Below are 27,653 nucleotides of genomic sequence, written 5' to 3'. Positions count from 1 at the left end.
TCCATCGACTTCATTCAGCACAGGTTCTAATACAGGTTTTTCATAACTTTGTGCAACCTTACATTATATCATTTCCTAACCTCAATGTATGCATAGCTTGTTATAAGATACTGTAGTTGAAGGTGATGGATATATCACTGCAGATTTGATTTTGGCCGCCTACAATTAAAACTTAGACATACTTTTACAAATTAGATTCTGTTAAGCTAAAATCTTGATTACATAACAAATGTGTTCTTGAATAACCCAAGAGAAAATTTAAATCCCCACAAAATGATTCTCTATTGTGTAAATTAATAAGATTTTACGGATATGAAGATCAATCTTGTAGGTATTTATATGGGTTCTAAAGGCTCATTATTAAAATTAATTTTTTTATAATAAATATTTAAGCCTTACGTGAGATTTTAAGAATCTTTGTAGAGAATTAAATTAATTGTCTTATCGTGTAAGATAATAAATTCTCACAAATATTGTGATTCACAATTTGTATGGTAAATACACAAACAAATTTTTGTAAATAAAATAATGAACATTTTTTGCATAATATTAATTAATTAAGTTAATAATTATATTGTTTAATTAGATCTTTTGGTCACATAAGATTTTTAAAACTCCGTAGACCTTTAAGATAATCATATTACCACGTGAGTAAATAAGGCTTCGCAGGTATAATAATTAAGATTTTTATATTTAAAAATATGCGTTGTATAATTACGCATTAAAATATATTCAAAGTAAATATTATTTAATCCTTTTATCCTGTGAGACTTTAAATCTCTGCAAATATTTAGGATAATCTCGTATCTTGTAAATCAATAAGGTTTTACAAATATGAAAGTAAAACTTATATGTTAATATGGGCTCCAAAGGCCCATCATTAAAGTTAACTCTCTTTTTACAATCCAAATAATTTATTTAAGTCTCATGTGAGATTTTAAGAATTTTCGTAAAAAGTTAAATTAATCACATTATTGTGTTGTATAATAAGTCCTCGCAGATGTAGTAATTTTTTAATTTTTATAATAAATAAATTATTTTTTGTTAATAATGATATAATACACAATTTAAAAAATTAATTAATCAAATTAATAAATTTAAACTGTGATCACATTTATCGACTATATCTTTTAGTCATGTGAGGTTTTTGAATCTCCATAGACTTCTAAGATAATTGTATTATCGTATGAGTTAATAAGACTCTGCAGATATAACGATTAAGTTTTTTTAAAATAAATACATATAAATTATATATTAAATTAAATAAATAAATTTAATTCTTTTATCGTGTGAGATTTTGGAATCTTTACAAATATTTAGAATAATCATATTATCGTATAAGTCAATAAGGCTTTGCAGGTATGATGATTAAGAGTTTTTAAAAATATGTATATACACACTAAAAAATTATTATTAACACTTAAAAATATACATAAGAATATAAATAAATAAATTAAATTGCTAAATTCTTTTCGTCGTGTGAGATTTCAAAATCTCCGCAGATATTTAGAATAATTGTATTATCGTATGAGCCAATAAGACTCTGCAAGTATTGTGATTAAATTCCCAATCATAAAATATAAAACATAAAAGAAAAATAATTTTAAACCCTTTTCTTTCTTTATTCCAAAAATTTAAAAATTGAGAAAATAATTGAAATTAGATTACTTTTTGCAATTTAAAACACACATATCAAAATTTTAAAAATTATTTTATCTGCAAATGGTGAATTATTTTCAATTAATTTTTCTTCGAAAATATTTTTTTCAACAAACTTTCAAGCCCGAACTACATGAATTTTGATCCCATCACAGAATACGTAGGCTTCAGAGTCTGATTCTGAGTCAAGTCCTCCCTAGTAAATAAATAAATATTTCTCACCTAATTCTTATCATTTTTATATCAAACACATGAATATAAAAGGGATAATTAAAATAATTATAAAACTATATTAATAGAGCACAACAAACCTCAGGTAACCGTTCTCAAGAACGAGTATTGTGGGGTGCCTAACACCTTCCTCACACTCAACCGACTCCTGAATCTATTCTTTGATTTTGTAGACCATCTTTATCCTCCATTAAACGGTTTCTCAAGATTTCCCTCAAAATCTTGGTGGCAATTCCTCGTTTCGTCCGGTTTCCACGGTTTCTCAAGATTTCCCAAGGCCGGGACCTCCATTCGCACGCCGTCCACTTCACATTTTTTGGGTGCGACAGCTATTCCAATCTTCCCTAAAATTACCTACTTGCTAGATTTCAATCATCAAATGTTATACAGTTACCCTGTTCCACCCTCCTTTCTCATTAATAAAGTCAATTGAGAAATGAAAAGGCAATTAAGAAATGACTCACCCTAAGCTATAAGTGTCAATGATGTCTATTCAACAACAGGCTAGACATCATAAGAAGAGAAAATGAGGCTTCCTTGTGTAGCATAGCCACTAAACTCCTGCTTGAGAGTTAATCGAGTTGCATCTTGAGTATGGGTGCGCCCAATCATCACAATATCTTTGAATTCAACAGATTGGGAAATTTTAGGGAAAAAGACAAAATTGACAAAGATAGATCAAATCAATAATAAATGCCCAAAAATATTAAGTACATGAAGAAGCGTAGAACCTTAAGAGTTAAGGCCTCTAACATGTAATAGGTCACGAAGTCAATAGCAAATGAAAGCTGCAAAGTTTTAAGACAAAAGGAAAAGTGAGAGAAAGAACCAGAGAAACCATAGGTTCAGAACAGGATAAAAATGTATATACATATATATATATATATATATACACACACACATATATATATATGTGTGTGTGTGTGTGTGTGTGTATACATGTATATATACATACATACATATATGTGTGTGTATATATATATGTATAATGCAATAATACATCCAAGGTTTCATTATGAACCCTAAGATGAACACAAGTGATTGTCAGCCAAGATGGGTGGAGAACCTTCTTCAAAGGCTAGCTATCGAAGTAGAAGAACCAACCCACTTAAGAATTCTATAAGGAAGCTCTTGCCACTCATTGTGAGACTAAGCAACCTATACTATTTTGAGACAACAAATAGGTATATCAGTAAGCAAACTAGTTCCCAGAGCCATAGCATGTGCGTTCCTCGCAAGTGCATCAACACATTCAATTGAATCATATCTTGTGAAAATAAATTCAACATCTTCCAATTGGCAAAGAGGCTTAAAGCCCAAAAAAGAAACACAGAAAATAGCCAAAAAAGAAAGAAAGGAAGGAAGAAAAAAAACCAGCAACAGCACCTAACTATCCCCCATCAAACCCAAAACCGCAAGCATCAGCTAAAAAAGGTAATCACTAGTCATGAACAATCTCATTCCAAGTATGCACACCAGCATCCCTTCAAACTCATCCTTGCAAGGGCATCAGCACACTGATTACCCTTTCTAGCAATATAAGAGACACATAACTGTCAATCCTTATCCCACCAGCGGCCAATATGCATCAGCAATCTACTTCCCTCCCTCCTCCTCTCAGTTACATTCTGTAATTTCTTACAGACCACTAAAGAATCAACAATCTTGTGAAAACCCAACTCCCAACATTGCTATAGAACATGGAGCCATCTTCTTGGCAAAACCCAAGACCTACTTCTAGAGCCATCAGAGTTCAATTTTATCCAATCCGACAAAGGAGGGCACCACCTGACCATACCCACAGTTCTCCTTAAAATACCAAAACCACAGCCCTCAGCAGTATTTGCAACCACATATCTGTAAAAATTCAAAACGTCATACTTCAATTCAAATCGCCCCTTCTCCCTATACCCTTCTTCAAACAATCTTATATTCCTCTCACCCAAAAGTCTCCAACAAGCCACCCCAAGCACAATCCTCCAATCCATTCCACTACTACCACATAGCACTTAGTAATAAGAAGCCACAACCTACTACCAAGAATATTTTCTTTTAAGAAATTGCGTGTTCATTTTTTTAAAAAGTTAATTTCTAGTTTCATTTGTTGTGGGGTTTCTTATTTAGCATTGTCCCTAGAATATTACAATTCATATACCTTTTAAAAAGTGCCGGTACATTCTAAGGGAAAAAAAAAGAACCTTCTAGAATGATTTATGAATAAGTATGACGAATTAAATATGTTGAGACTGTAATAACCCAAAAAATAATAATAAAATAATATTTAATTTAAAATTTACAATAATGTAAGTTAAATATATTCTTATATTTTTGGGACAAAATTATTAGGCAAGCTGATGGTGTAATTGGCAAATATCTTGAGATTAAAACTATGGTGTCAGGTTTGATTCCTACATATTTATTTTAACTTTTCAACTTTTGTAAAATTACCATAAGGTCCTTGGGCCATCAAATTTATTTCTTCCCCTGATCCAATTTTGGCATTTTTACGGGAGCTGAGAGAAGGAGAATCCAAAAGCTTTGGCCTTAGCTCTTCTTGAATTCCATCGGCGTTCTCCATCCATCATTCCTTTTCAATCTTCAACATCGCCGGCGTGAGTGTGCTAGAGAGCGTCGTCCATCACTGCTGCCGTGAGGTTCTCCTCTTCCCTGCTCTGCCGTCATTCAGTTTAACCCCTGCACGTGTGCTTGAGTTGGTTGCTATTAGTTCTTCTTCTTTCTTTTCCGCCAGTCAGCTTGCTGTCGTCGACAGGTGCGATAGCTCCGTCCGCCATTGTTGTGAAGTTTTACTGTGAGTTTTCTTCCCCTGGTTGTCTCTGTTCGCTGTTCATGCGTGCCATTGTTCTTTCTTCTTCTTCCTTGATTCTGGCTGCCGGAAATAGTTATCTTCTGTCTGACTACTGTGATTCATCATACAAGGTTCCTTTCTTCTTTCTCTGTTCAACGTGATAGATTTGTTCTTCCCCTTTTCCTGCTTTGCCATGTTTAATATAAGGTGGGGAGATTCCAATCCTTCACTTCTTCACTGTTCTTATATGCTATTTGGTTGATTGTGATTTTTTTTTTTTCATTGTTTCCATTGCTGTTGTGCGAGTTATGAGGGGACAAATGCATTTGATCCACATGTTGAGTTTTTGAATTTGATTTTTAGTAGATAAATCCACTCATGCCATAACTAGAAAAAGGAGGAATTAGATTTAATTTTCTTTAAAGAGTAAATGATATTTTTTTCTGTTAAAGGATTGGAATTGGGTTTGGTTGATTAATTTCAATATCAATATTGTAATTTGTGGGAGATGAGATGAAAAAGGGAAGAAGCTTGGTATTAGTTTGAGAATTAATGCATGATAAGTGTTCGATAAAATGCTTGTTAGGAGAAGATTGTTTGAATATGCATTTTTGGAGATTTTATTGATTCTTAAGAGAAGTTTGTCTAGTTTGAATGTTATTGATCCATGAACTTGAACCTTGTAAAGAAATTTGATTATGAAGTTAATATGCAAGTTAAATTATTGGAAATGGTATAGTTATTAATAAATTACTAAACAAGAGATTTATGGTTAGAAAGTTTTAATTGAATAATTGGAAGTAATGCACTTGAGGTACTTGAGGCAAGCCTAAGAGATAATCATATTTTAAGTAAATAGATCGATTTGGCTTGAGCAACATTGAAGAAATTATAGGTATAAATGACAATAATTGGATAAATTTTAAGAGATGAATTTTGGTATTTGGAATGTTGAATGGTTGTAGTTGATTGGGATTGTGTTAGAAGTGGAAAGAAGTTTTTATAAATTATAGGGAATTAATTAAAGTCTCAATTATTCATGTTCTTATAAGATGTGTGAAAAAAGGGGGTCTTGATAGGAGTTAAAAGGCGAAAACTTTTGAAATTTGAGAACATTGCAGGTAAGTGGATAGCGTCCCAACTGATTTTTTTCAACCAAAATCTCCTCTACTAAAATATTACGTCTTTTTGCAAATCATTTTAATAGCAATAATGTGATTATTGGATATTTGTTGGTTAAAATTACTTTACTTTGAGAAATTATTTTTACCAGATTTGAAATGCTATTTGATCGATTCAAACAAGTTTGGACTTTGATTATGAAATTTTTATTTTATCAAATATTGGATTGATACAGAAAACGATTCATGCGAGTTAGACATTGCAAATAAAAATTTATTTAACAATGATTATTTTCTCGCATATTTGATAATGGATTTGAACGGGACTTTATACAGAACAACTGGCTGCTAACGGCAGTTCCGTTAGCCCTTGGCGCACCTTGATATACCTAGCTAGCAGGGTGTTTATATGAGGTGCTAGCCTTGTGTGATGGCCAACGCACGTGGAATGGAAAGATGTTATTCATAAGCATCGTACTCATATTTGTTTTGTGGCATAAGCCGCGTTTGAATATTTACCCTTATGGACTGTGTGTCCACATTTGTTTTGTAGCTTCGGCTGCATTTGATTATTTATCCTTGTGGACTGTGTGTCTGTGTTTGTGAATTGTTCTGATAAATCCTCAGAAAAATGAATTTTCAATTGGTGATTTCATATTTAATGGTTTTCAATTGGTAAATATTGTTATTATTAATCATTATTTAATTATTTGATTTATCAAGATCAAATGTTGAAGTTATTTTATGATTATTGATTTAAATGTTTTTGTTATTGAAGTTACATAGATATTTTATTCTAAGTTAATCAATCTGCTTATAGTGAATTGCTTTCTCATGTAATTTACATAATTATTGTATATTATTCATTGTGATTTTATAAAATATTATGCTTGGGACATTATTCACTGAAAAGTTATTTTGACCTCAGATAGTGTAGCTGACAATGTACGTCCTGCTTTCCAATAAGGAATTTCTGTTGAGCTTGGTGGAGATTTGTTCTATAAATGTTTGCTATTGATATAAATATGAATTTCTGAATTATAAAAAAAATGAACGATTAGGTGCTCCACATAGACTATAGTTAGGGTCCTAGATCCTTTTGTTATATTGTCTATCTGTTACTACGCAGTAAAGCATTGTACTGTTGGGTATAAATTGTAAATTTTTTATTGTAGAGATTTCGGAAGGTCTTACTTATAGGCGAAGTGCTGTCGAAATAAAAAAAAATTAATATTTTGATTATCTAAAAAAAATAAAAAAAATTAATGTATATAATCAAGATGACAGTAAGTCTTATGCATTAATTCAAAATTTTCCTTAATCATGGTCTTAAAGGATGTGTGTTTAAGTGCACATCATATGTTGTTCACTCCCATACTTCGGGGCGTGACAGAGATAGTCAAGTCTTTCAAGTTTAATTTCTTCACTAATGCAACTCGAATGCTATGATTCACGTTCTTTTTTAATGAAACTATTTGATTAGGTTAGATTTAAATGTTATTAATTGAATCTAATTGAAAGCAACTCTTCAAAGATGTTTTATCTTATGTATAAATGTGTTATATATTGAGTTACGACTTTTAAAAATTTTACATCAATACCTTAATTACATGTTATATTCATGTACTTTCTTAGAGTTTATCTTGGATAAATATGTCATTTTTTCACTTGATATATATAAAGAAATTTAACTGACATGATAGATGTGAAATATCTAGAGTTACTGTTATACACAGTTGTTATGTCAAAGTTTGAGAATCTCTTGTAAGTCAACAAAGATTGTCATTCATTTTCAGTAACAATATGTTATTTTAGCTCTAATTAGTCTTTGGAAATTCAATTCACCTGTTTTTTCTTTTAAAAAATGGTTATTATAATTTGGATGTTATCTACTCCTAACCACGTTAATTACTTCCGCAAATTGATTGAGTCTTATGAATTGATATAAAACCCAAAAAATCAATTCACCAAAAAAAAATTTCTTATGTAAGTGAAACTATTGTTATTGCCTTTTGGATGATTTTCACTCATAGCACCTGGAACAATACACTGCCAAAAGTCAGCAGCCTTACCACAATCCCTTCACATATGTGAAACAGACTCATTTTGCCCGCAAACAGAACAGGCAAGAATGCAACCCATTTTCTGAACCTTAATTCACTAGTGCAACCTATCATTAGCCACAAGCCACAAAAACACTTTAATCCTCTCATTTCCAGGCCATACTAACTTCCAAATCTTATCTTTCAGCCCCCAAGAATTTTCCATCAACAATTTATACCTACTCTTAACTGTAGAATCACTTTGTTGCCCCCTAACCCCAAAAAATTTGTTATTTCCATCACTATTATAAGGTTTTATTACAACACGCAACTTCATTAACTGCTTCACACACCCTCCACCCCCTTAATTTTGGAGGCATATCCTGTAAAATAGCATTGCCTGGCTTAATTTTCTGATTAATCCAACAATCATCCCAATAAGAGGTACTTTCACCATTCCTCACTTCTACCCACCAATTTCCTCTTATATTATCCCAAGCAAAAGCTAAATCATTCCAAGACCCAGAATCAGCACTCTTCACCACAATATCATCTAAAAAATCTTTAATTTCATTGTATCTGCATTTAATAACATCATACCACACACCACTATTACCAGATCCTTATTATCATCGTTAATGTGGATTATCTCTAAATAATATATACTCATCAAAGTTTCAAATACTTGTGTTTATTTTTTAGGATGAGATGGCAGAAATGAAAGGGAGAATAGGTAATAACATTATAAACTTATATAATTATAAATAAACTAGTTCTTTTCATTAATTTAACTGTTTAAGTCCTTAATTTTACAGCGACGGTGATGAGCATTTTTGTGAAGACCACACTTCAAAATGAGGATAAAGGAATGATGGTTCGAAATATATGCTTTTTTGTAGAGAACTTGGATGTAATTTCTTTTTTCCCTATTTTAATATATAATCTTTGATAAATGTGCTTATTTAGGAAAAGTTGATTGATTGATTCATTTATTTATTTAGTTGCACCAAGTGATTCCCTTATTATTCAAGGAACTGGCACGTTCCAACGAGGAAAGAATGAGAGGTAATGCTGCCTTTTGCGTTGGACAGTTGGGTATGAATGATAAAGATTTAGCTATAAAGTATCCTTGTCCATGTCTTTTTTTTTTTCAAACTTTAATAAACTCCCATTTTAATAATTACCTAGGATAAAAAGATTTTATTAGCATAGCCAATGAAAGTCAAACTTTTATATATATATATATATATAGTATTTTTTATTTAGTGTTGTAGAGGCTTTGACTACTTGTAGTTTCAAATTTCTTGTACTCGGAAATCTTATTTGTTTTAGCTAGTTTAGTATTTCTTTAACAAAACACTAGATACCCCAAGCTATTGCGTTGGCTTCTTCTTCTGCTTGGAGAAAATGAGACAAATGTGATGGTGAGGGATAATGGAGCTATTGCTGCGGCAAAGATGATAGACATGCACCTTAACTTGATTCCATTGGATTAAGTAACTTCTCATATCTTTAATATAATTTAAATCAACATTCTTACGCTTGTTAGGAAATTTTATTTTTGTAAAAGCACTTGATAGCCAAATAATATTATTGGTATTTATCTAAGTTTCTCTTGAATATATTTGGCAGGTTATTCAAGGTTTTTTGAGAGTTTTTCCTTTAAAAGAAGAATTGGAGGAGTCTTCTATTGCTTATGGATGCATCCATAAAATTGTTTTACGATGTATGAATCAGGTGATCAATTGTTTCAAGAACATTGTAATTAATTGCTTTCTTTACTTTATTTTTTTACCCGGATGGTTTTACTCACTTAAAATCCTGACCAACTCTTATGTTTCTCAAATGTTATTCAGGTGCATGGCCCACTCCCTCAGTTATTAAATTTGCTTGCTCAAGTCTCACTTTCACCTCAGATGCAAAAAAAAGGGGTAGCCAAAACTATTACTCTTCTAGAAAGATTACTCGCGGCCTCGTGAAATAGAAGACTTGCAAAGCCATATCCCTCTTTCCAAAAGAAGTTATATAGACTTGCTGTCATATATTTGTGACTAATATTCACGCTTTACATTGTAGAAGTGGATTAACTTGTTGTGGGTGTGAGCATGCTTTACATTTGATAGAGACAAGGTGTCAGTCAAACTGATTTTTGAACCAATTTCGGTCCGCATTGCATGTTTTCTTCAAGAGGTGTAATTTTCATGTTTGATGCAAAATATGCAATATGATGGCAGATGAAAGAGGAGCCAAAGTAGATTCTAATTTAGATAACCAAAATTTATGAAACGTGCAAATAAAAAAAAAACACACACAAGATAGATGTGGATCACCTGGAAGACAATAACGTTTAGGACAACAATGATGTTTCTTATATAAGACAAGATCTTCAATACGTAACATGTAGCTAAATGTGAGGGTTATCAAAGATTTGGTATGAACCAAACAGGACAAGGCACGTCAGTAAAACTTGATCTTTCAAATGCATAGTATTCAATCCTTCTTTCAGTCCTGCAATGTCTCCCAATTTTCAAGCCCTTCCATTTGTCCGTGCCTTCAATACATGGAAACCGATAAGAAAAATATATGCAATTCTCTTTAATAAACTCTTGAGGAATATGAGGAGCAACGCGTAACGATAATGCAAGAGTCTTCCAGTAGCCAACAAACAACACAAGACTTTCTAAGTTTTCAACCTCAGTCCAACTAGGTTCGTCACTCATGTCCAACTTGAACACTTTACTGTCTACAATCTCAGGCGGATTAGCAAACTCCTTTGCCTCATGGCCCCCACAATTGTACGTAAAGAATGCGGTGTAATACAAGTAAATAAGCAACAGTTCTCCAGATGAAGAATCAACGGCCAGAGTCCTAAGAATGTGATCATTAGCTTCTATAAAGTACCTAGGGCGAACTTCATTAAGATAGCAAGGGGGAACTATCTCAGTCCTAATAATGTTAGGTACTACTAGAGGAAGCCTAGCTAATATCTCAGGTTTTAGAGGTTGTTTTTTCAAGTCATAAGAAATTAAAGAATTTTTAGATTCGTTGGTCAGAGCATACAATTTTCCATGGAGAATCTCTACGTGCATGAAGGTGATCCTTGTCATAAGATCTTCAACGACTATAGTCCATGACTCATCCGAAATCCATCTGAAGGCGAAAATATTCTGGAGGTAAAAGATACATACCACAACACAGTTTGGGTCATTGGGGTTTGTCGATGCCACAATTCGTTTAATTTTACTTTTCACTTTCAACCTTGACGACAAGTAAACCTTAGCCTTCGTCACTGGGTTGAAGAAGAAGATCTGAACATCGGTTTCAGGAACGTCAAAATAATTGCGGGAAGCTTCAATCATGATCATCCAACCTTGTACTGTGCCATAGCAATAATGGATGAATTCGAGTGGCGGGACTGTGTAGTTGAACTTGAAGACACTTGCTGTGGGTAAGATGAAAAATGGAAAGTTTTGGCTGTCCATTGTTTGAAGATAAAGAAGTGGCAGTTCAGGCTGTGGAAGACACTGCTTCTTGGCAACGTATTTACTGACAATGGACTGCCAACTTGAGCATACAGCTCGGCTTCGAAGGTAATCACTGAGGCATAAGTGTTCCAGAACCAAGCCCAAGATATCATCTCCCACTTGCGACCACTTACTGTAACTTATTCCTTGTTCTTTAATGTTCGTTACTCTTCTCTCATCATCATCATCAGTCATATGTGCCTTTTTTTCACTGTTGCTGCTAGTTTCCTCGATTTTTATGTCATCATCTTTTGCAATTAGCATCTTTTGGTCGTTGTTGCTTCCTTCTTTTTCTTCTTCTTCACCATTTGTTGCCCTTTAAAAAGGTAGTTTTGTTAAAAAATACGAGAACTAACAATGAAGTGATGCATAACAATGTATAGCTTCAATTCTTTCTATTAGTGTTGATGAACAAAATTATGTTTGTAATTAATCAAGTATCGTTGAAATGAAATTAAAGAAGCTAATTTATAGCTTCTAAAATTTAAATGAGTAATTACCTGATGTGAAGATGTCGCAAGATTGGCCATTTACAAATAAAATTTAAACACTGCTCTATGTGCTCCATCCATGTCCGTTTGCTGCCTCTACTTTCTTCTTTTTGGCCGTTCTTTATTCTTCAAAGTAAAGGAAAAATATAGCCCACAAAAACCAATATATCACAGTTGGTTAAAATATTGATGCGATAATTATTTAGTGATTTTAGACTTTATAATATTTTAGTTTATCTTAATTTATAAAAAATAATTTTTTTATTTAGTTACTGTAAAATTTTTGACAAGTATCTTCAAATTTACGGCATTCTTTTTATTCCCTCTCATACATATACTATATTAGATTATTTTAAAAAATTACTTAAAAACTTATTAAAATAATAAGAAATTTGCTTCTTTTAAGGGATTCTGATTATTTTTTAAAATTTTAATTTAATTTGTTCTTGTTTAGTTATACACACCCATAAGTCCTTAGCGTGCTTTACACATAAGATTAGTTTGACGAAAAGAACTGAAACAGAAGAGAAGGAGGCAACAACAGATTACAGAAAACAATGAACGAACCAAACATACCTTCCGGGTTCCCTCATCTTCTTGCTCTCTCTGCAATTCTGATGTCTCACTGTCTTTGTTTCAGGCTTAGTCTCTGGATCTACTTTTTCGTTCAAGTCTCTCTCTCCTCGCACTTTCTTCCTGCTTGGTACACCTATTGCTTTAGTCACCCAAAATATAATCTACTGTTTCGCAATATCCTACCAGAATAATTCTCCATGTATTCTTCTTATTTATGATTCATTTTCCTTATCACACTTATTTTTTGTTTCTTTATTTTACAATGGTAAATAAAGAAACAAAAATTAAAGATTCATAGCAAAGTAAAGTTTCAATTCTTTCCATTAGTGTTGATGAGCAAAATTAGGTTTGTAATCATATATCGTTCAAATAAAATTAAAGATATTAATTTAATTACAGCTCATAAAATTTAAATAAGCAATTACTTGGAGAGAAGATGTATGATTGGCAATGTACATAGATGCTCCATCCATGTGCGTTTGCTGCCACTACTTTCTTCTTTTTGGCCGTTCTTCATGCTTCAAAATAAAGGCAAGATAAATAAAACCCACAAAAAGCAATATATTAAAGGGTATTATTTAACTCCAATTATTATTAAAAAAAATGAAGAGTATACGTTCCATACATTTCCAGGGAGAATGAAGACGAACTATGAGCGCATTGTACATGAATTTACATCCCAGAAACTTTGGACACTAATTCAGCCTTTCAAAATCAAATAATTTCAATTTAAATTGAAAAATTCAAATTAATTTTTATGGTTCAGATAAAATTTAAATACAATTATACCAATTACTAGAAAATTCACAGATCAATGAACAAAAATTTAAGTCTAAAACGAGTGAAACAGTGAGTGACAAAGCAATCAAACACAAAGGAGATGTTAATAAACGCACGGGGAAGCAAAACCACAAACCATAACATGTCGAAATTCTCATAGGCAAAGTGAATTTTGGTCATGATACAAAGGCGAGATTGCCGAGTTGAATGAAGACACAAAACATCCAACATCATATAAACACAAAGCAGTCGGATCTACAACTAAGTTTGATGAAGGAACCAAACATACCTTCCGGGTTTCCTCCTCTGTCTGGAATTCTGATGTCTCTCTGTCTCTGTTCCCATCTCTTTCTCCGATGTTTCGATCTCTCTGTTTCAGTCTCAATCGATCTACTTTTTCTGTTCCACTCTCTCTCCCCCCTGGCTCTGTTCGGTGCGCCTCGTGCCTCAGTTATCAGTTGTCACCCAAAATATCTTGCATTCTTTCCTCAAATCTTTTTATTTATTTCCACGTGTCTCTTCCTTTCCTTACTATTCGCATTCGGGGACCAGATTTCGCAAAATCGCACCAGATCGGCAGATCATTCTCTATATTCTTCTTCTTTATTACTCTTTTTCCTTTTCACAAATTTTTTGTTGCTTTACTTTATAACTCAAAAATTAATTTTAAAATAAAATTTAATTACATTAAATTAAAATCATACCCCACTCTCATCTATATCATTTTTTAAATAATACAAGGACATTTGAAAAGCTTTGTACCGATAATTCTTAGATATTCTTTTTATATGTTCAAGAAATATTTAGATTGAGTATATCACGTCATTAAAATATTCTAAGTAATCAAAATAAAATCTTGTATGATCTTTTTTAAATTATTTTTATTTTTATAACAAAATGTATATTTGACATATTATCTTTTTGTTCTTATTATTATTAATATCAGAATTAATTTATTTAATGTCACATAAATGTCATATTTTTATCAAATAAATTATAAATAATGTGATGCATTCGGTTTACTTAAGTATTTTTCAATTCATATGATGTAAGATTTGTCCAACTGCTAAAATTATTTGGAAAAATTGGTAATAACATAAATTGTTCCTAAGGATCAAGTCTAATATTTTATTTATAAAGTAATCTAACAAAATTAAATACAAAGAATTACATGAAACTGCGTGTGATTACATATAAATCAATAAAGCAAGATTCTTTGCACCCAAGCTAGTCCTATTGCACCATAACCCAGAAGCCGTACACCTGAAGTAAGAACTCTTACACCCTATGTCAGAAGCCTTGTACCTAAAACCAAATTTATATGAAAATGTCCAAGTACATGTAAATCAATATTGTCATAACACAACACATAATCCTTGCACCCAAGTCAGAATCGTTGCATTCAAAGTCAGAAACATTGCACCCCAAGTCAGAAGCTTTGTACCCAAACCAGAATCCTTGCACCTTAAGCTAGAATCCTTGCACCTGAGGCCAGATTTACATGTAAATCAATGTTGTCATAACACAACACATAACCCTTGTACTCAAGCCAAAATCCTTACACCCAAGACTAGATTTACATGAAAAAGTTTAAGATTTATATATAAATTAACGTTATCATAACACAACACATAACCCTTGTACCCCAAGCCAGATCCCTTACACCTTAAGTCAGAACTCTTGCGCCCTAAGTTAAAACCTTTGCATCCAAGTGATATTCTGAAGAGTCATGGACTATAGTCGTTGAAGATCCTATGACAAGGATCACCTTCATGCACGTGGAGATTCTCCATGGAAAATTGTATGCTCTGACCAACAAATCTAAAAATTCTTTAATTTCTTATGACTTGAAAAAACAACCTCTAAAACTTAAGATATTAGCTAGGCTTCCTCTACTAGTACCTAACATTATCAGGACTGAGATAGTTCCCCCTTGCTATCTTAATGAACTTCGCCCTACGTACTTTGTAGAAGCTAATGATCACATTCTTAAGACTCTGGCCGTTGATCCTTCATCTGGAGAATTATTGCTTATTTACTTGTATTACACCACATTCTTTACGTACAATTGTGGGGGCCATGAGGCAAAGGAGTTTGCCAATCCGCCCGAGACTGTAGACAGTAAAGTAAGTTGGACCCTAGTTGGATTGAGGTTGAAAACTTGGAAAGTCTTGGGTTGTTTGTTGGCTACTGGAAGACTCTTGCACTATCGTTACGTGTTGCTCCTCATATTCCTCAAGAGTTTATTAAAGAGAATTGCATATATTTTTCTTATCGATTTCCATGTATTGAAGGCACGGACAAATGGAAGGGCTTGAAAATTGGGAGACATTGCAGGACTGAAAGAAGGATTGAATACTATGCATTTGAAAGATCAAGTTTTACTGACGTGCCTTGTCCTGTTTGGTTCATACCAAATCTTTGATAACCCTCACATTTCGCTACATGTTACGTATTGAAGATCTTGTCTTATATAAGAAACATTATTATTGTCTTAAACCTTATTGTCTTCCAGGTGATCTACATCTATCTTGTGTTTTTTTTTTTATTTGCACTCATCATTTTGCATATTTTGTATCAAATATGAAAATTACGCCTCTTGAAGAAAACGTGCAATGCGGACCTAAATTGGTTCAAAAATCAGTTTGACTGACACCTTGTCTCTCATCAAATGTAAAGCATGCTCACCCACAAGAAGTTAATCCACTTCTACAATTTAAAGCGTGAATATTAGTCACAAATATATGACATCAAGTCTATATCACTTCTTTTAGAAAGAGGGATATGGCTTTGCAAGTCTTCTATTTCACAAGGCCGCGAGTGATCTTTCTAGAAGAGTAATAGTTTTGGCTACCCCTTTTTTTGCATCCGCGGGCTCATCAGGTGAAAGTGAAACTTGAGTAAGCAAATTTAATAACTGAGGGAGTAGGCCATGCACCTGAATAACATTTAAGAAACATAAGAGTTGGTCAGGATTTTAAGTGAGTAAAATCATCCAGGTAGAAAAATAAAGTAAAGAAAGCAATTAATTAGAATGTTCTTGAAACAATTGATCACCTGATTCATGCACCTTAAAACAATTTTATGGATACATCCATAAACAATAGAAGACTCCTCCAATTCTTCTTTTAAAGGAAGAACTCTCAAAAAACCTTGAACAACCTACCAAATATATTCAAGAGAAATTTAAATAAATACCAGTAGAATTATTTGGCTATCAAGTGCTTTTACCAAAATACAATTTCCTAACATGCGTAAGAATGTTGATTTAAATTATATGGTAAGTATGCATATTAGAGGTATGAGAAGTTACCTGATCCAATGGAATCAAGTTAAGGTGCATGTCTATCATCTTTGCCACAGCAATAGCTCCATTATCACTCACCATCACATTTGTCTCATTTTCTCCAAGTAGAAGAAGAAGCCGACGCAATAGCTTGGGGTATCTAGTATTTTGTTAAAGAAATGCTAAACTAGCTAAAACAAATAAGATTTCCAAGTACAAGAAATTTGAACCCACAAGTAGTAAAATCCTCTACGACACTACATAAAAAATACTAAATATACATAAGTCTGACTTGCATTGGCTATGCTAATAAAATCTTTTTATACTAGGGAGTTATTAAAATGGGAGTTTATTAAAGTTTGAAAAAAAAAAAAAGACATGGACAAGGATACTTTATAGCTAAATCTTTATCATTCATACCCAACTGTCCAACGCAAAAGGCAGCATTACTTCTCATTCTTGCCTCGTTGGAACGTGCTAGTTCCTTGAATAATAAGGGAATCACTTGCTGCAACAAAAATAAATAAATAAATCAATCAATCAATCAATTAACTTTCCCAAAATAAGCACATTTATTAAAGAGTACACATTAAAATAGGGAAAAAATGAAATTACATCCAAGTGTTCTGCAAAAAAACACATATTTCGAGCCATCACTTCTTTATCCTCATTTCGAAGTGTGGTCTTCACAAAAATGCTTGTCACCATCGCTGTAAAATTAAGGGCCGAAATAGTTAAATTAATAAAAATAACTAGTTTATTTATAATTATATAAGTTTATAATGTTATTACCTATTCTCCTTTTCATTTTTGCTACCTCGTCCTGAAAAGTAAACACAAGTGTTTGAAACTTTGATGAGTATATATTATGTATAGATAATCCACATTAACGATGATAATAAGGATCTGGTAATAGTGGTATGTGGTATGTGGTATGATGTTATTAAATGCAGATACAATGAAAGTAAATATTTTTTAGATGATATTGTGATGAAGAGTGCTGATTCTGGGTCTTGGAATGATTCAGCTTCTACTTGGGATAAGAGGAAATCGGTGGGTAGAAGTGAGGAATGGTGAAAGTACCTCTTGTTGGGATGATTGTTGGATTAATCAGAAAATTAAGCTAGGCAATGCTGTTTTACAGGATGTGCCTCCAAAATTAAGGGGGTGGAGGGTGTGTGAAGCAATTAATGAAGCTGCGTGTTGTAATGAAACCTGATAATAGTGACGAAAACGATAAAATTTGTAGGGTTAGGGGGCAACAAGGTGATTCTACAACTAAGAGTGGGTATAAATTGTTGGTGGAAAACTCTTGGGGGCTGAAAAATAAGATTTTGAAGTCAGTATGGCCTAGAATTGAGAGGATTAAAGTGTTTTTGTGGCTTGTGGCTAATGATAGGCTGCACTCTAGTGAATTAAGGGTCAGAAGATGGGGTGCATCTCCTGCCTGTTCTGTTTGTAGGCAAAATGAGTCTGTTTTACATATGTGAAGGGATTGTGGTAAGGCTGCTGGCTTTTGGCAGTGTATTGTTCCAGGTGCTATAAGTGAACATCATCCAAAAGGCAATAACAATAGTTTCACTTACATAAGAAAATTTTTTTAATGAATTGATTTTTGGGTTTTTATATCAGTTCATAAAGCTCAATCAATTTGCGGAAGTAATTAATGTGGTTAGGAGTAGATAACATCCAAATTGTAATAACCATTTTTTTTAAAAGCAAAATTAGGTGAATTGAATTTCCAAAGACTAATTAGAGCTAAAATAACATATCATTACTGAAAATGAATGACAATCTTTTTTGGTTTACAAGAGATTCTCAAACTTTGACATAACAACCATGCATAACAGTAACTCTGGATATTTCACATCTATTATGTCAGTTAAATTTCTTTATATATATCAAGTGAAAAAATGACATATTTATCTAAGATAAACTCTAAGAAAGTACATGAATATAACATGTAATCAAAGTAAACGAAAAAGGTGGGGGGAAAAAGATATGAGATAATAATGTAAACTTACCAATGGATTATGAAATATGGCATGAGTTGTTGCTAAAATATCTGCATCAATTAAACATTCATGATTAAATCGCATTAGTTGTAATGAAAAATTGAGGAATTTTAGAACTAAAATGATAGAAGTGAATTATTATGTTATCTAGAAATTCATATTAAAAAGTATGTACAGCTTAAACTCTTAAAATAAGATGTTGTTCTTTAAACTATTCGACCTCAACTACAAACCTGTCTTCAAAAGCTTTTTAAAGAAAACAGTATTTCCAATTGTGGCTGATATTAACAATTTTTTTATCAAGTTCAAGCCTTCCACGCTTTCACTTGAAGCAGCCTCATTCCCAAGTTGTTTCTACATGTGTTTTATCAAAAATAAGTCATAAAACTAAACAATAAACAAATTAATCATACATAAAAAAGTAAGGTAGCAAGTACCTCAAACAAATTTTTCATAATTTCCATACTATCACTGCTTTGAATTTGAATTGCTTCATTCAGATCATGACATTTGAGCTTTAGAAGTTGGGTGACGGTCTTTGTTCGGTATGTGTAGACTTGAGGTTTGAAACAAAGCACGCTCATTTCTCCGAACACATCACACATTTCTAACGTCTTCAAAACTCTGTCATTGGTCATAACCTCGACGGCTCCTGACATGATCATATATGTGTATTGGGGCATTTCATCTCGAATGATGATATCCTCCCTAGGCGGTACATACTCCATCTTCATTTTTGTCATCTACAAATTAAGTTTGTCCAATGTACATAAGTTATAATGAGACTTCATTTATTAATTTAAAAAACTTGTAATAGAAATAAACATTGAAATTAAAAAAAAGAGTTGCATTATAATAGTTAATAAAACCTTACCAAGGATTGGAGCATGCCTCTTGATACCCTATTAAACAGGTAAACATTATTGACTGTTGAGAAGAACATATGGTCGCAGATACTCCTTCGAATAGGTTCTGCGAGTGACTTGATAACTTTTTGGCCATTTAAGTTATCAGCCTTGTGTCTCAAATGCATATAAGCTGTTACCCTTTCCTTAACTCTAGAGCTCGGATTTGATGCAAGAAATTCAATGTTGCCTCAAGATTTTTTCTCTATATAACAAATATAATAAAAGTTCATTTGGATAAAATGTAGCTTGTTTATATCATTCAAAGTTGATGAAAGAGAATAAAACACAAATAATAAAGGACTGTCATATCATTGAAGGATTATCTTGTGAGAGGTTCCTCACATCATTGAAGTTCTTATTATAAAATGATTAAAATATAATCAAAATATTAAATAAAAATAAGAATGGTATATACTTACAAATTTGAAGATGCTATGAAGGAGACTTTGGAAATTCTCATTTAAGTAGACAAAAAACACACAGCCACACAACATGTGTATGCAGCCAAAAATCATCTCCAATGAGTTGACGGGATGAAAATCACCATAACCAACTGTCATAACTGTGGTGAACGTGAAGTATATAGATTCTATATACCTTTCACAAAGACTTGTACTTTTGAAGTTCGGATTGGTGGTGCCAATCCATGTATCCTCCTCATGCGAATGTACATCCGCAATGAGGTAGTACAAGCATGCACCACAGTTCATAATCAAAAATATCACCTACACAAAAATTTCAATCGAATTGTTTTCAATGATAAGTTTAATTGTATAAAGCATTAATACTCTAAAATGTCAGTGCTAATTAAGATGGTTGTGCTAAGATATGATGAATAAAAGAATACACAACATGCAAAATACGAGCAAATATGAATGAAGATAGGACAAGTAACAATCAAGATGTATGCCATTACCTAACATGCTATTGGGAATAAAAAAAATGAAGGTTGTACCTATGCATGCATGCATACATACATACATATAGAAAAATCAAAATATCATACATATAGAAAAATCAAAATATCATACCAAAAGAATTTTAGCGAATCTGCAGCCCAAATAGCTGAACCTGCTAAACCTTAAATGTCTTTCCAACCTATAAATAAAATTATGAGAATTTTAAACATACAAACCAATAAGTACAGTCATTTATGAACATTTAGTAAAACATTGATTCATACCTCACAAAGTATTCATCAAATCTCTTAAGCCTCAAAAGTCTTAAGAGTCCCATAATAGATAAAACCATGGAAATGAAAGGCTGGACATTCAACCATTTGCCCAGGGCATGGTATGGGATGCTTGATATCACATCAATAAAAAAGCTAGTTGATAGATACCTATAACCACCATTTCATTATCAATAATTATTTTATAATATGACAAAGAAAAAGAAAATTAACTAATTTTCACATAGTTAATTAATTCATACGGTACACATATATATAAAAAGGGGAGATTAAAGATTAACAAACCTTTTCCAATCAGTAGCCTTGTAAGCTTTGAAAAATATGTCGATCCCAGAAATTGAGGTATCAATGATGTCAATCCAGTAAATGGTGTGAGTAGAAGAAGTTCTAAGGAATGCAATCTCAAAAAAGCATGCCCATGATGAATATGTAATCCAAAGAAGGATAAAACTCTGCCAATACCTACACATTAATCATACTTACTTTACTAATTTAGCAAAATTAAGTAGGTATTGTGCAGTTTAATGGGTTTAGATTTTACCACCAGTATCCTTGACAAAATCATGACATGTCTCATCATGGCTTTCATCCTGATTCAAAATTAAGAATATTGTCAAGAAAAAGGAGGAACAATTTTATACACAAAAAGAGCCTGTGAGATCGATACACATCCCTACATGCAGACTTGCAAGATAGTCAACAACTTACTTTATTTTATATACGCACATTCAAAAGGGTTAACTATTTAGGGGTATTATTTCAAGATTTAATTTTAAAATCTTTTTTCACTAGACTTAAAATAGTGTTGCAATTTATTCTATCACCAAATTCTTTATGTCACATTGATTAATTCATTTCTATATATGGAAGTGATGATGATAGCCAATTAAATAATGCAGGTGGCACCTCTTGAGGATTCATCTCTGGCTCAAGGAAAAGAAAAGAGGATTCCAACCTTGAAATGAAGCAAGGAAGGCCAGGGTGATTCCATTTTTACTTGGGTCAAGCAGTATAATGGAGAAGCAAGCACTATTGCATCTACTTATCTTTCTGTAGGAACTAATTTGGGGTTTGTTGCTGCCTCTCTATCATGCATTTCAACTACTATCAATGAATCCATGTCCATGGTTTTTTCTGCATATTTTTAGCTTTTCTAAACTTCATGTTTTTGTGCCTTGGAAAATACTTCAGGTTTCTGACTTCGTGATATTGCTGCTGCTGTCTTTTCCGTACCATTGCTGCTCAGTTTGTCAAATCCTATGGGAGATATTTGTGCTCTATGCTTCCTTTTTAAAGGGAAAGTTCAGAAGCACATTTCAACTCACTGCACTAGCCAAGTTGATTTGCTATCCAAGCATTATGAGTTGCATTCGGAAGCTGCTGCAATTTCTTGAGCCACGAAGCTTCAAGTCGTTACTGCTGTTCATTTGTTCATCTCGTTTTTGCATTTCAATTTTTCTTGGGTTCTCTTCCGTTGCAAGGCCCATTAAATAATCAATGTGATTTATATATTGGGCCATTGATTTTTATTTTGTATTTGCCTTCTTTCACTTTATTGTAGTTTACTCGTGTGTACGTTTTTTAAGGGTGTAATCTTTTTATTTTAATGTTATTTAATTTTTTTGAAAAAGAACTTGCTATCTAATTACTCAAGAATATCAGTATATATTCAATGTTATATGACATTTATATGTGTTGATTATTTACTCTAACTAGAAAACTAGTTCATGAAATTAATACCATCAATCACATGATTTGGGCCTAACTGATTTTGACTGTGGATCTTTTAACATCCTTGGCATGCATGTTTTATACAGTCCTAGAATTAATTCACACGAGGTAGATTATTGGAGCTCCAAACAATTCAAATCAATTCAGAAACCATTGAAAAAAAACGCCACCAATCTCTCGTGTGTCATACTTATGGAGCCAGTGAATTTACTAAGATAAATAAGAGGCAATCAAGGAAAAATAAGAGGGTAACTTTGCAGTTATACATTAGTACTAAGTTCAAGACATCATTGCATACATGTAAAAAGACCAATAAAAAAAATTAGGATTACTATATTCCATATAAGGTAAAACAGGCTATCTATAAACAAATTAATAGGACTGTAAATACCATTAAGCCTAGCGCGTAAGGCATGATATTCAAAAGCTCTCAAGTACTTAATCTTTTGTTTTGTGGCTAACAAACAAAAGTTAGCCTAAATAGCAATAGCAAACAAATGATCATTTTATGTATTAACAAGATTAACAAAAGAGATCAAAAAGAAAACAAACTTATCAAAAGCGACAATGAAGGACTTTGCCACATCACTGATCTGGCTAAAAAAGACCACAAACAAGGGGCAAAACTTGGTTTTCTCTTGAGCGGCATGTGATGTTATTGAAGCTCTTATGCCAAATTATTATACTAGGACCCACATGCCCTTTGAGTCATTCTAATTAATTTTCTAATGATGTATAGTTATAGAGAATAAAATTATTACTTATAGTTTTAAATAATTTATTTATTAATTACTGATTTGACTTAATCCATTAAAAAAAACACTTCACTTCGATTGTAGACTTTAAAAGTTAAATATTATATTGTACTAATTACTACAACAAGCATATCAATATGTATAGATCTCATTATAGTGAATTATTGACCCTTCACGTGTTAAATATTAAATTAAATAATCTTTCTATCTCTTGCTTCCTTTTTATTCTGTTTTTTGTCGACGCTTTTTTGCCAACTAGTTGGTAATAAAACAACCCTTTGGTAAGATTTAAGCCTACTCGGAAACATGCACCCTTATAATTCATAATCTTAGATGTACATGTATCAGATTATATAATATGTGCACATACAGTCTTATCCTTTTTACCCTGAATTGAATTTCAAGATATCTATGCAGGTTTTAAAGGGAAAAGCAAAGATTTAACATATTTCCAAGATCTTCACAAAAGAAAAAAAAATAACAATATATTATAAGCACCCGTTGATTGACATTATATGTGTACGTTGAAATTAAAGTCAAACTCTAGATTCATGTAGGCAAATGCATATACAAAATAGTAAAATCAAGTATATGCACCTCTTCTGTGCTTTGTATGTGGGTCTCGTGGTTTTCTCCAAGATCCTCTTCTTCATGCGGCTGCATATACATATTCATGCAAATGTTATTAATGTATAACAACAAAAAAGTGAAAGGTATAAAGAAACTTCCCATTTATGTGCCTATCATAAATAGTATTAGTGTGTAGGCTCTCATGTTAGTAGTACATGTATTGGACTAACTGACAAATAATAGTAAAGTCAAGTATATGCACCTCTTCAACGCGTTGGGTGCGTCCCTCGTGATTTTCTCCAAGATCCGCTAGTTCTTCATGCAGCTGCAAATGCAAATTGATGCAAATGTTATTAATATATAATAACAAAAATGTAAAAGGTATAAAGAAACATCCCATTTATGTGCCTATCATAAATAGTAGTAGAGTGTAGGCTATCATGTTAGTAGTACATGCATTGGACTGATTGATATATAATGGGAAAGTCAGGTATATCCACCTCTTCTATGTTTTGTATGTGTCCCTCCCGGTTCGCTTCGAGATCCTCTTGCTCTTCATGTGGCTGCATATACATATTCATGCAAATGTTATTAATATATAACAACAAAAAAGTGAAAGGTATAAAGAAACATCCCATTTATGTGCCAGTATTAATGTGTGTATGTTTTCATGTTAGCAGTAAGCATACTACCTATAGGAAGAAACAAACTACTAAACAAACCAAAAAAAAGAAAGAAAGAAAGAAAGAAACAGAACAAAAAGCCAATACTCAAAAAACAAACAAACTGAAATCCATACATATCACGGACTACGATCCACCAGAATAGGTTTTGCATGCTATTGAAATGAAACATCCTCAACTCTGAAAACCCTCTTTGTTACTTTGACCAACAAAAGCACTTAAGATATCGTAGGGTCACGTCGGCATGAGGAGCTCTTATTTTGCTTAGGTTTCCCTCGCATCAAGAGGCTCTCTTGTATGAAGATCATGACAATTCCTATTAAGTGCTACCAGGAATTTGGTTTAAGAAATATTGCAATAATCTGGATAAAGTTTGCAGGGTCAGATTCCAATTATTTGAATATTCTGAAAGAGGTCCTTTTAATTATGCAAATCTTATGGGAATTCAGAAAAATAACTAAGCATCAGTCAAAGGAAGGGTACCCCATTACAAGAATTCAGAAGATCAAATGGTATGCTTCCACATTGCCTATGATTCAGGATGAATTGAAGCACATTAAGCCACCAATGCTGAAGCTGCGAGTGCCAATCGCTAAAGGCAGACCTGGCTGGTTTCTTGTTCTCATATTAGAAGAAGAAAAATTTTTGGGGGCAAAAATATAGGGATTGCAGCATTCTGATTTTTAGGGATAAATGATCTTCTTAATGTTAGAAAAAGAAAAGCTAGCTTTCGAAAGGAGATCCTCTTATCTTTATTTTGCAAGAGCTAAGATCCATTATAAAATGGATTACTAATCTAGATGATTTTGGGCCTCCAGGTTCCACTAATATAACAATAGCTTTCAAGAATCCCTTACATGCCATTGCTGTACTGATGTAGCCTTGAGTTTTGGGGTTGTTAATTCTAAAGGACAAAATTCATTATCTCCTCCAACCACTGTGTTACAATGGTGAATTTTTGAAGGGGTGGGCTGAATCTATTCAAGTTGACACTAGCTTTATGGCTGAACTCAAGGCATGTATCAAGGCTGTTAACATAGCTGAAAATTTCAATAATAGCCGATAGATAGAAACGGATTGTATGGAGCTGTTCATGTCTCATTGCCACTGGAGTTGTCATGGACTGCTGACTGATTTTTTTGGATAATATCGGATTGAAAGACTCACCCTTATTTTCCTTCACTAAGAGGGAGGGAAACACTACAGCTTACAGAATAGCAGCTAACTCTCTAAAAGGTTGCGGGCTTTGAATAATAATAATAAGGTTTGCTTGGTAAATGACATGATCTGTCGAGGAGACCCACATGACTTAATAAGAATGCAAATAACGAAACTACACCCACGTCAACACTGACACATATAAATTTATTTACATGCATGCTTTGTATTCATACAACAAATAATACGATCACTTAGAGAATTGGATGGACTTCTTGTTCTAATAAAAACCATATAGCTGGTGCCAATTGAGTATGAGGCGAGGCGTAATTAAGATAGAGGTGTGCAACGAACCCATTAACCCGATAGACCCGATCTTACCCAGTCTTTTATTTTGGTTTTTGGTGATCGGGCCGGGCTAGACCCAGGGTTTAGTCTAAACCTGATCTTGCCCGGCCTGATATGCGTGTATATTATACGTTATTAAAATTTTTTGTAGTATTAATTGATTTTATGTGATTTTTTCTTTTATATATCATACTTGATAAATTACTTTGTTGTTATTATGAAAACTTTTAAGAAGTTAATATATTATTTTTATTTAAAATTGTAATTTGTTTTTCTAACCTAATATTATGTAAAAACAATGTATGTGATTGAGTTTTTAAAAATTTAAGAAATATTACTTTTGATCATAATTTTATTTTTCAAGAGAATATTTTAGATGGACATAGTTTAATATATAAAATTTATTTGTTATTTTATTTTTTTTCAATACAAAATCAAAAACCCCATCTTTTTATACCAAGTTCGCTCAGTCTTGATCTTAGTACATAAGGACAGGGGCACATGGTTGATAACTAACCCAGTCTTTATACATCCCTAGACACTAAGAGCAGTCGTACTTTGTCCCTCTCCTTAAAATACTTGGTATTTCCTGTCTCTATGAAATATACATCTTACTTAAAATTACTTACAACTCAGAAAACCTGTAACTTCACATTTCAGTTATTCTTTATTTTGTATCTCTATGTATCCCTACAGGTACACATCGCCCCATTCATAACTAATATATATGACCAAACTTAACCCTCCTGCACAAAGCCTTCATTTATATATTATTTACAATTTGTTCATGCATACTGTATATTTAATAGAGACAAGTGCAAACTTTTTTATGTTGTTTCCTCTTGAATACAAGGGTACATGAATATGTGAAACAAGTGAAATAAGCCTTATGATACTCTTTCATAAGGATGAGTTGGGGGGGGGGCCTGTGCAGAATAAAACAGTCTCACTGGAAAATTGAAGTATCAACAATGTTTGTGAAGTAAATTAGACCATTCACATGATATGATTAAAAGAGAGAACAATATTATGATTATAATTTATTTGTAAGGTTAATATCCTACTTTATATTCATACGATTGGTTCACGTAAAATTTACTGTATAATGATTGGATTTGTCTAGAGTAAAGTTGAAAATTTAAATTTCATTGGCAAAAAAATTATATTAAAAGAGCAAACCTAAATTTATAGACAGCATGAACTTCAAACTAAGTTATGCATCACTAACAGACCACCTGAGGCTAATGGGGCCAAATTTTTTTAACGAGACACGAATTACCCATAAAAAAGTTAATTTGACCCACGTATTCAATATGTGCAAGAATTGATATTCAAAATCCAACTACTTGTTTAGATAATAATGAGACCCTTGCCACGTATACCAACTTGATTTGTTAAAAAAATTTAAACAAAAATTGAATAAATATATATGTCAAAATTATTTAAAACTACATACATGAATTTAGTAAAAATCTATATAAAAATTTAAAAATAAAATAAATGATTCCAGTAAAAACATAAGAACTATACCATTTGAAATACAAGTTAAAAAAAACCATTCCTAATATTTAAATTATTCTAAATTATTCCTAATATTCTAAATTTTAATAATCCCATTGTTTTTATTTTTTCCAATATTTTAAATGTAAAGTAGTCATATATTATCTAACTATATTGTTTGTTCTCCCTCGCAAATCTGGATGACTGACATATCTTCCTCTTTTCTTTTTCTTCTCTTGATTTTTATTTAATTAGTTGGTTCAAAACTTATATATCT

The 27,653-nt window shown here is 32.3% G+C and overlaps 1 protein-coding gene across 1 annotated transcript; it reads right to left on the bottom strand.

Annotated features, from left to right (window-relative positions):
• Nucleotides 1–10,110: 10,110 nt before the first annotated feature.
• On the bottom strand, nucleotides 10,111–13,667 carry LOC129287089 (uncharacterized). The gene is made up of 5 exons (XM_054923243.1): nucleotides 13,520–13,667; nucleotides 12,876–12,968; nucleotides 12,451–12,570; nucleotides 11,884–12,000; nucleotides 10,111–11,699 (listed from the first exon to the last, which is right to left on the bottom strand). Exons 1-5 carry the CDS (start codon nucleotides 13,573–13,575, stop codon nucleotides 10,280–10,282), a joined length of 1,806 nt encoding a protein of 601 aa, XP_054779218.1. The 5' UTR covers nucleotides 13,576–13,667; the 3' UTR covers nucleotides 10,111–10,279.
• Between the last annotated feature and the right edge of the window lie 13,986 nt (nucleotides 13,668–27,653).

The sequence above is a fragment of the Prosopis cineraria genome, unplaced genomic scaffold (genome assembly GCF_029017545.1).
Source record: "Prosopis cineraria cultivar Desert tree isolate PC_DT_omini unplaced genomic scaffold, ASM2901754v1 PC11, whole genome shotgun sequence".
NCBI classification, from domain to species: Eukaryota; Viridiplantae; Streptophyta; class Magnoliopsida; order Fabales; family Fabaceae; genus Prosopis; species Prosopis cineraria.
The sequence above is the reverse complement of the archived record's forward strand: the minus strand, read 5'-3'. Positions and strand labels throughout refer to the sequence as shown.

Coding starts and splice junctions, on each gene's coding strand:
- LOC129287089 (XM_054923243.1), bottom strand. CDS start 13,575: ATGGGAACAGAGACAGAGAGACATCAGAATTCCAGACAGAGGAGGAAA. Junction 12,969..13,519: donor CAGAGGAGGAAACCCGGAAG/GTATGTTTGGTT, acceptor TTTATTTTGAAG/CATGAAGAACGGCCAAAAAG. Junction 12,001..12,450: donor AAGATGAGGGAACCCGGAAG/GTATGTTTGGTT, acceptor TTTACTTTGAAG/AATAAAGAACGGCCAAAAAG.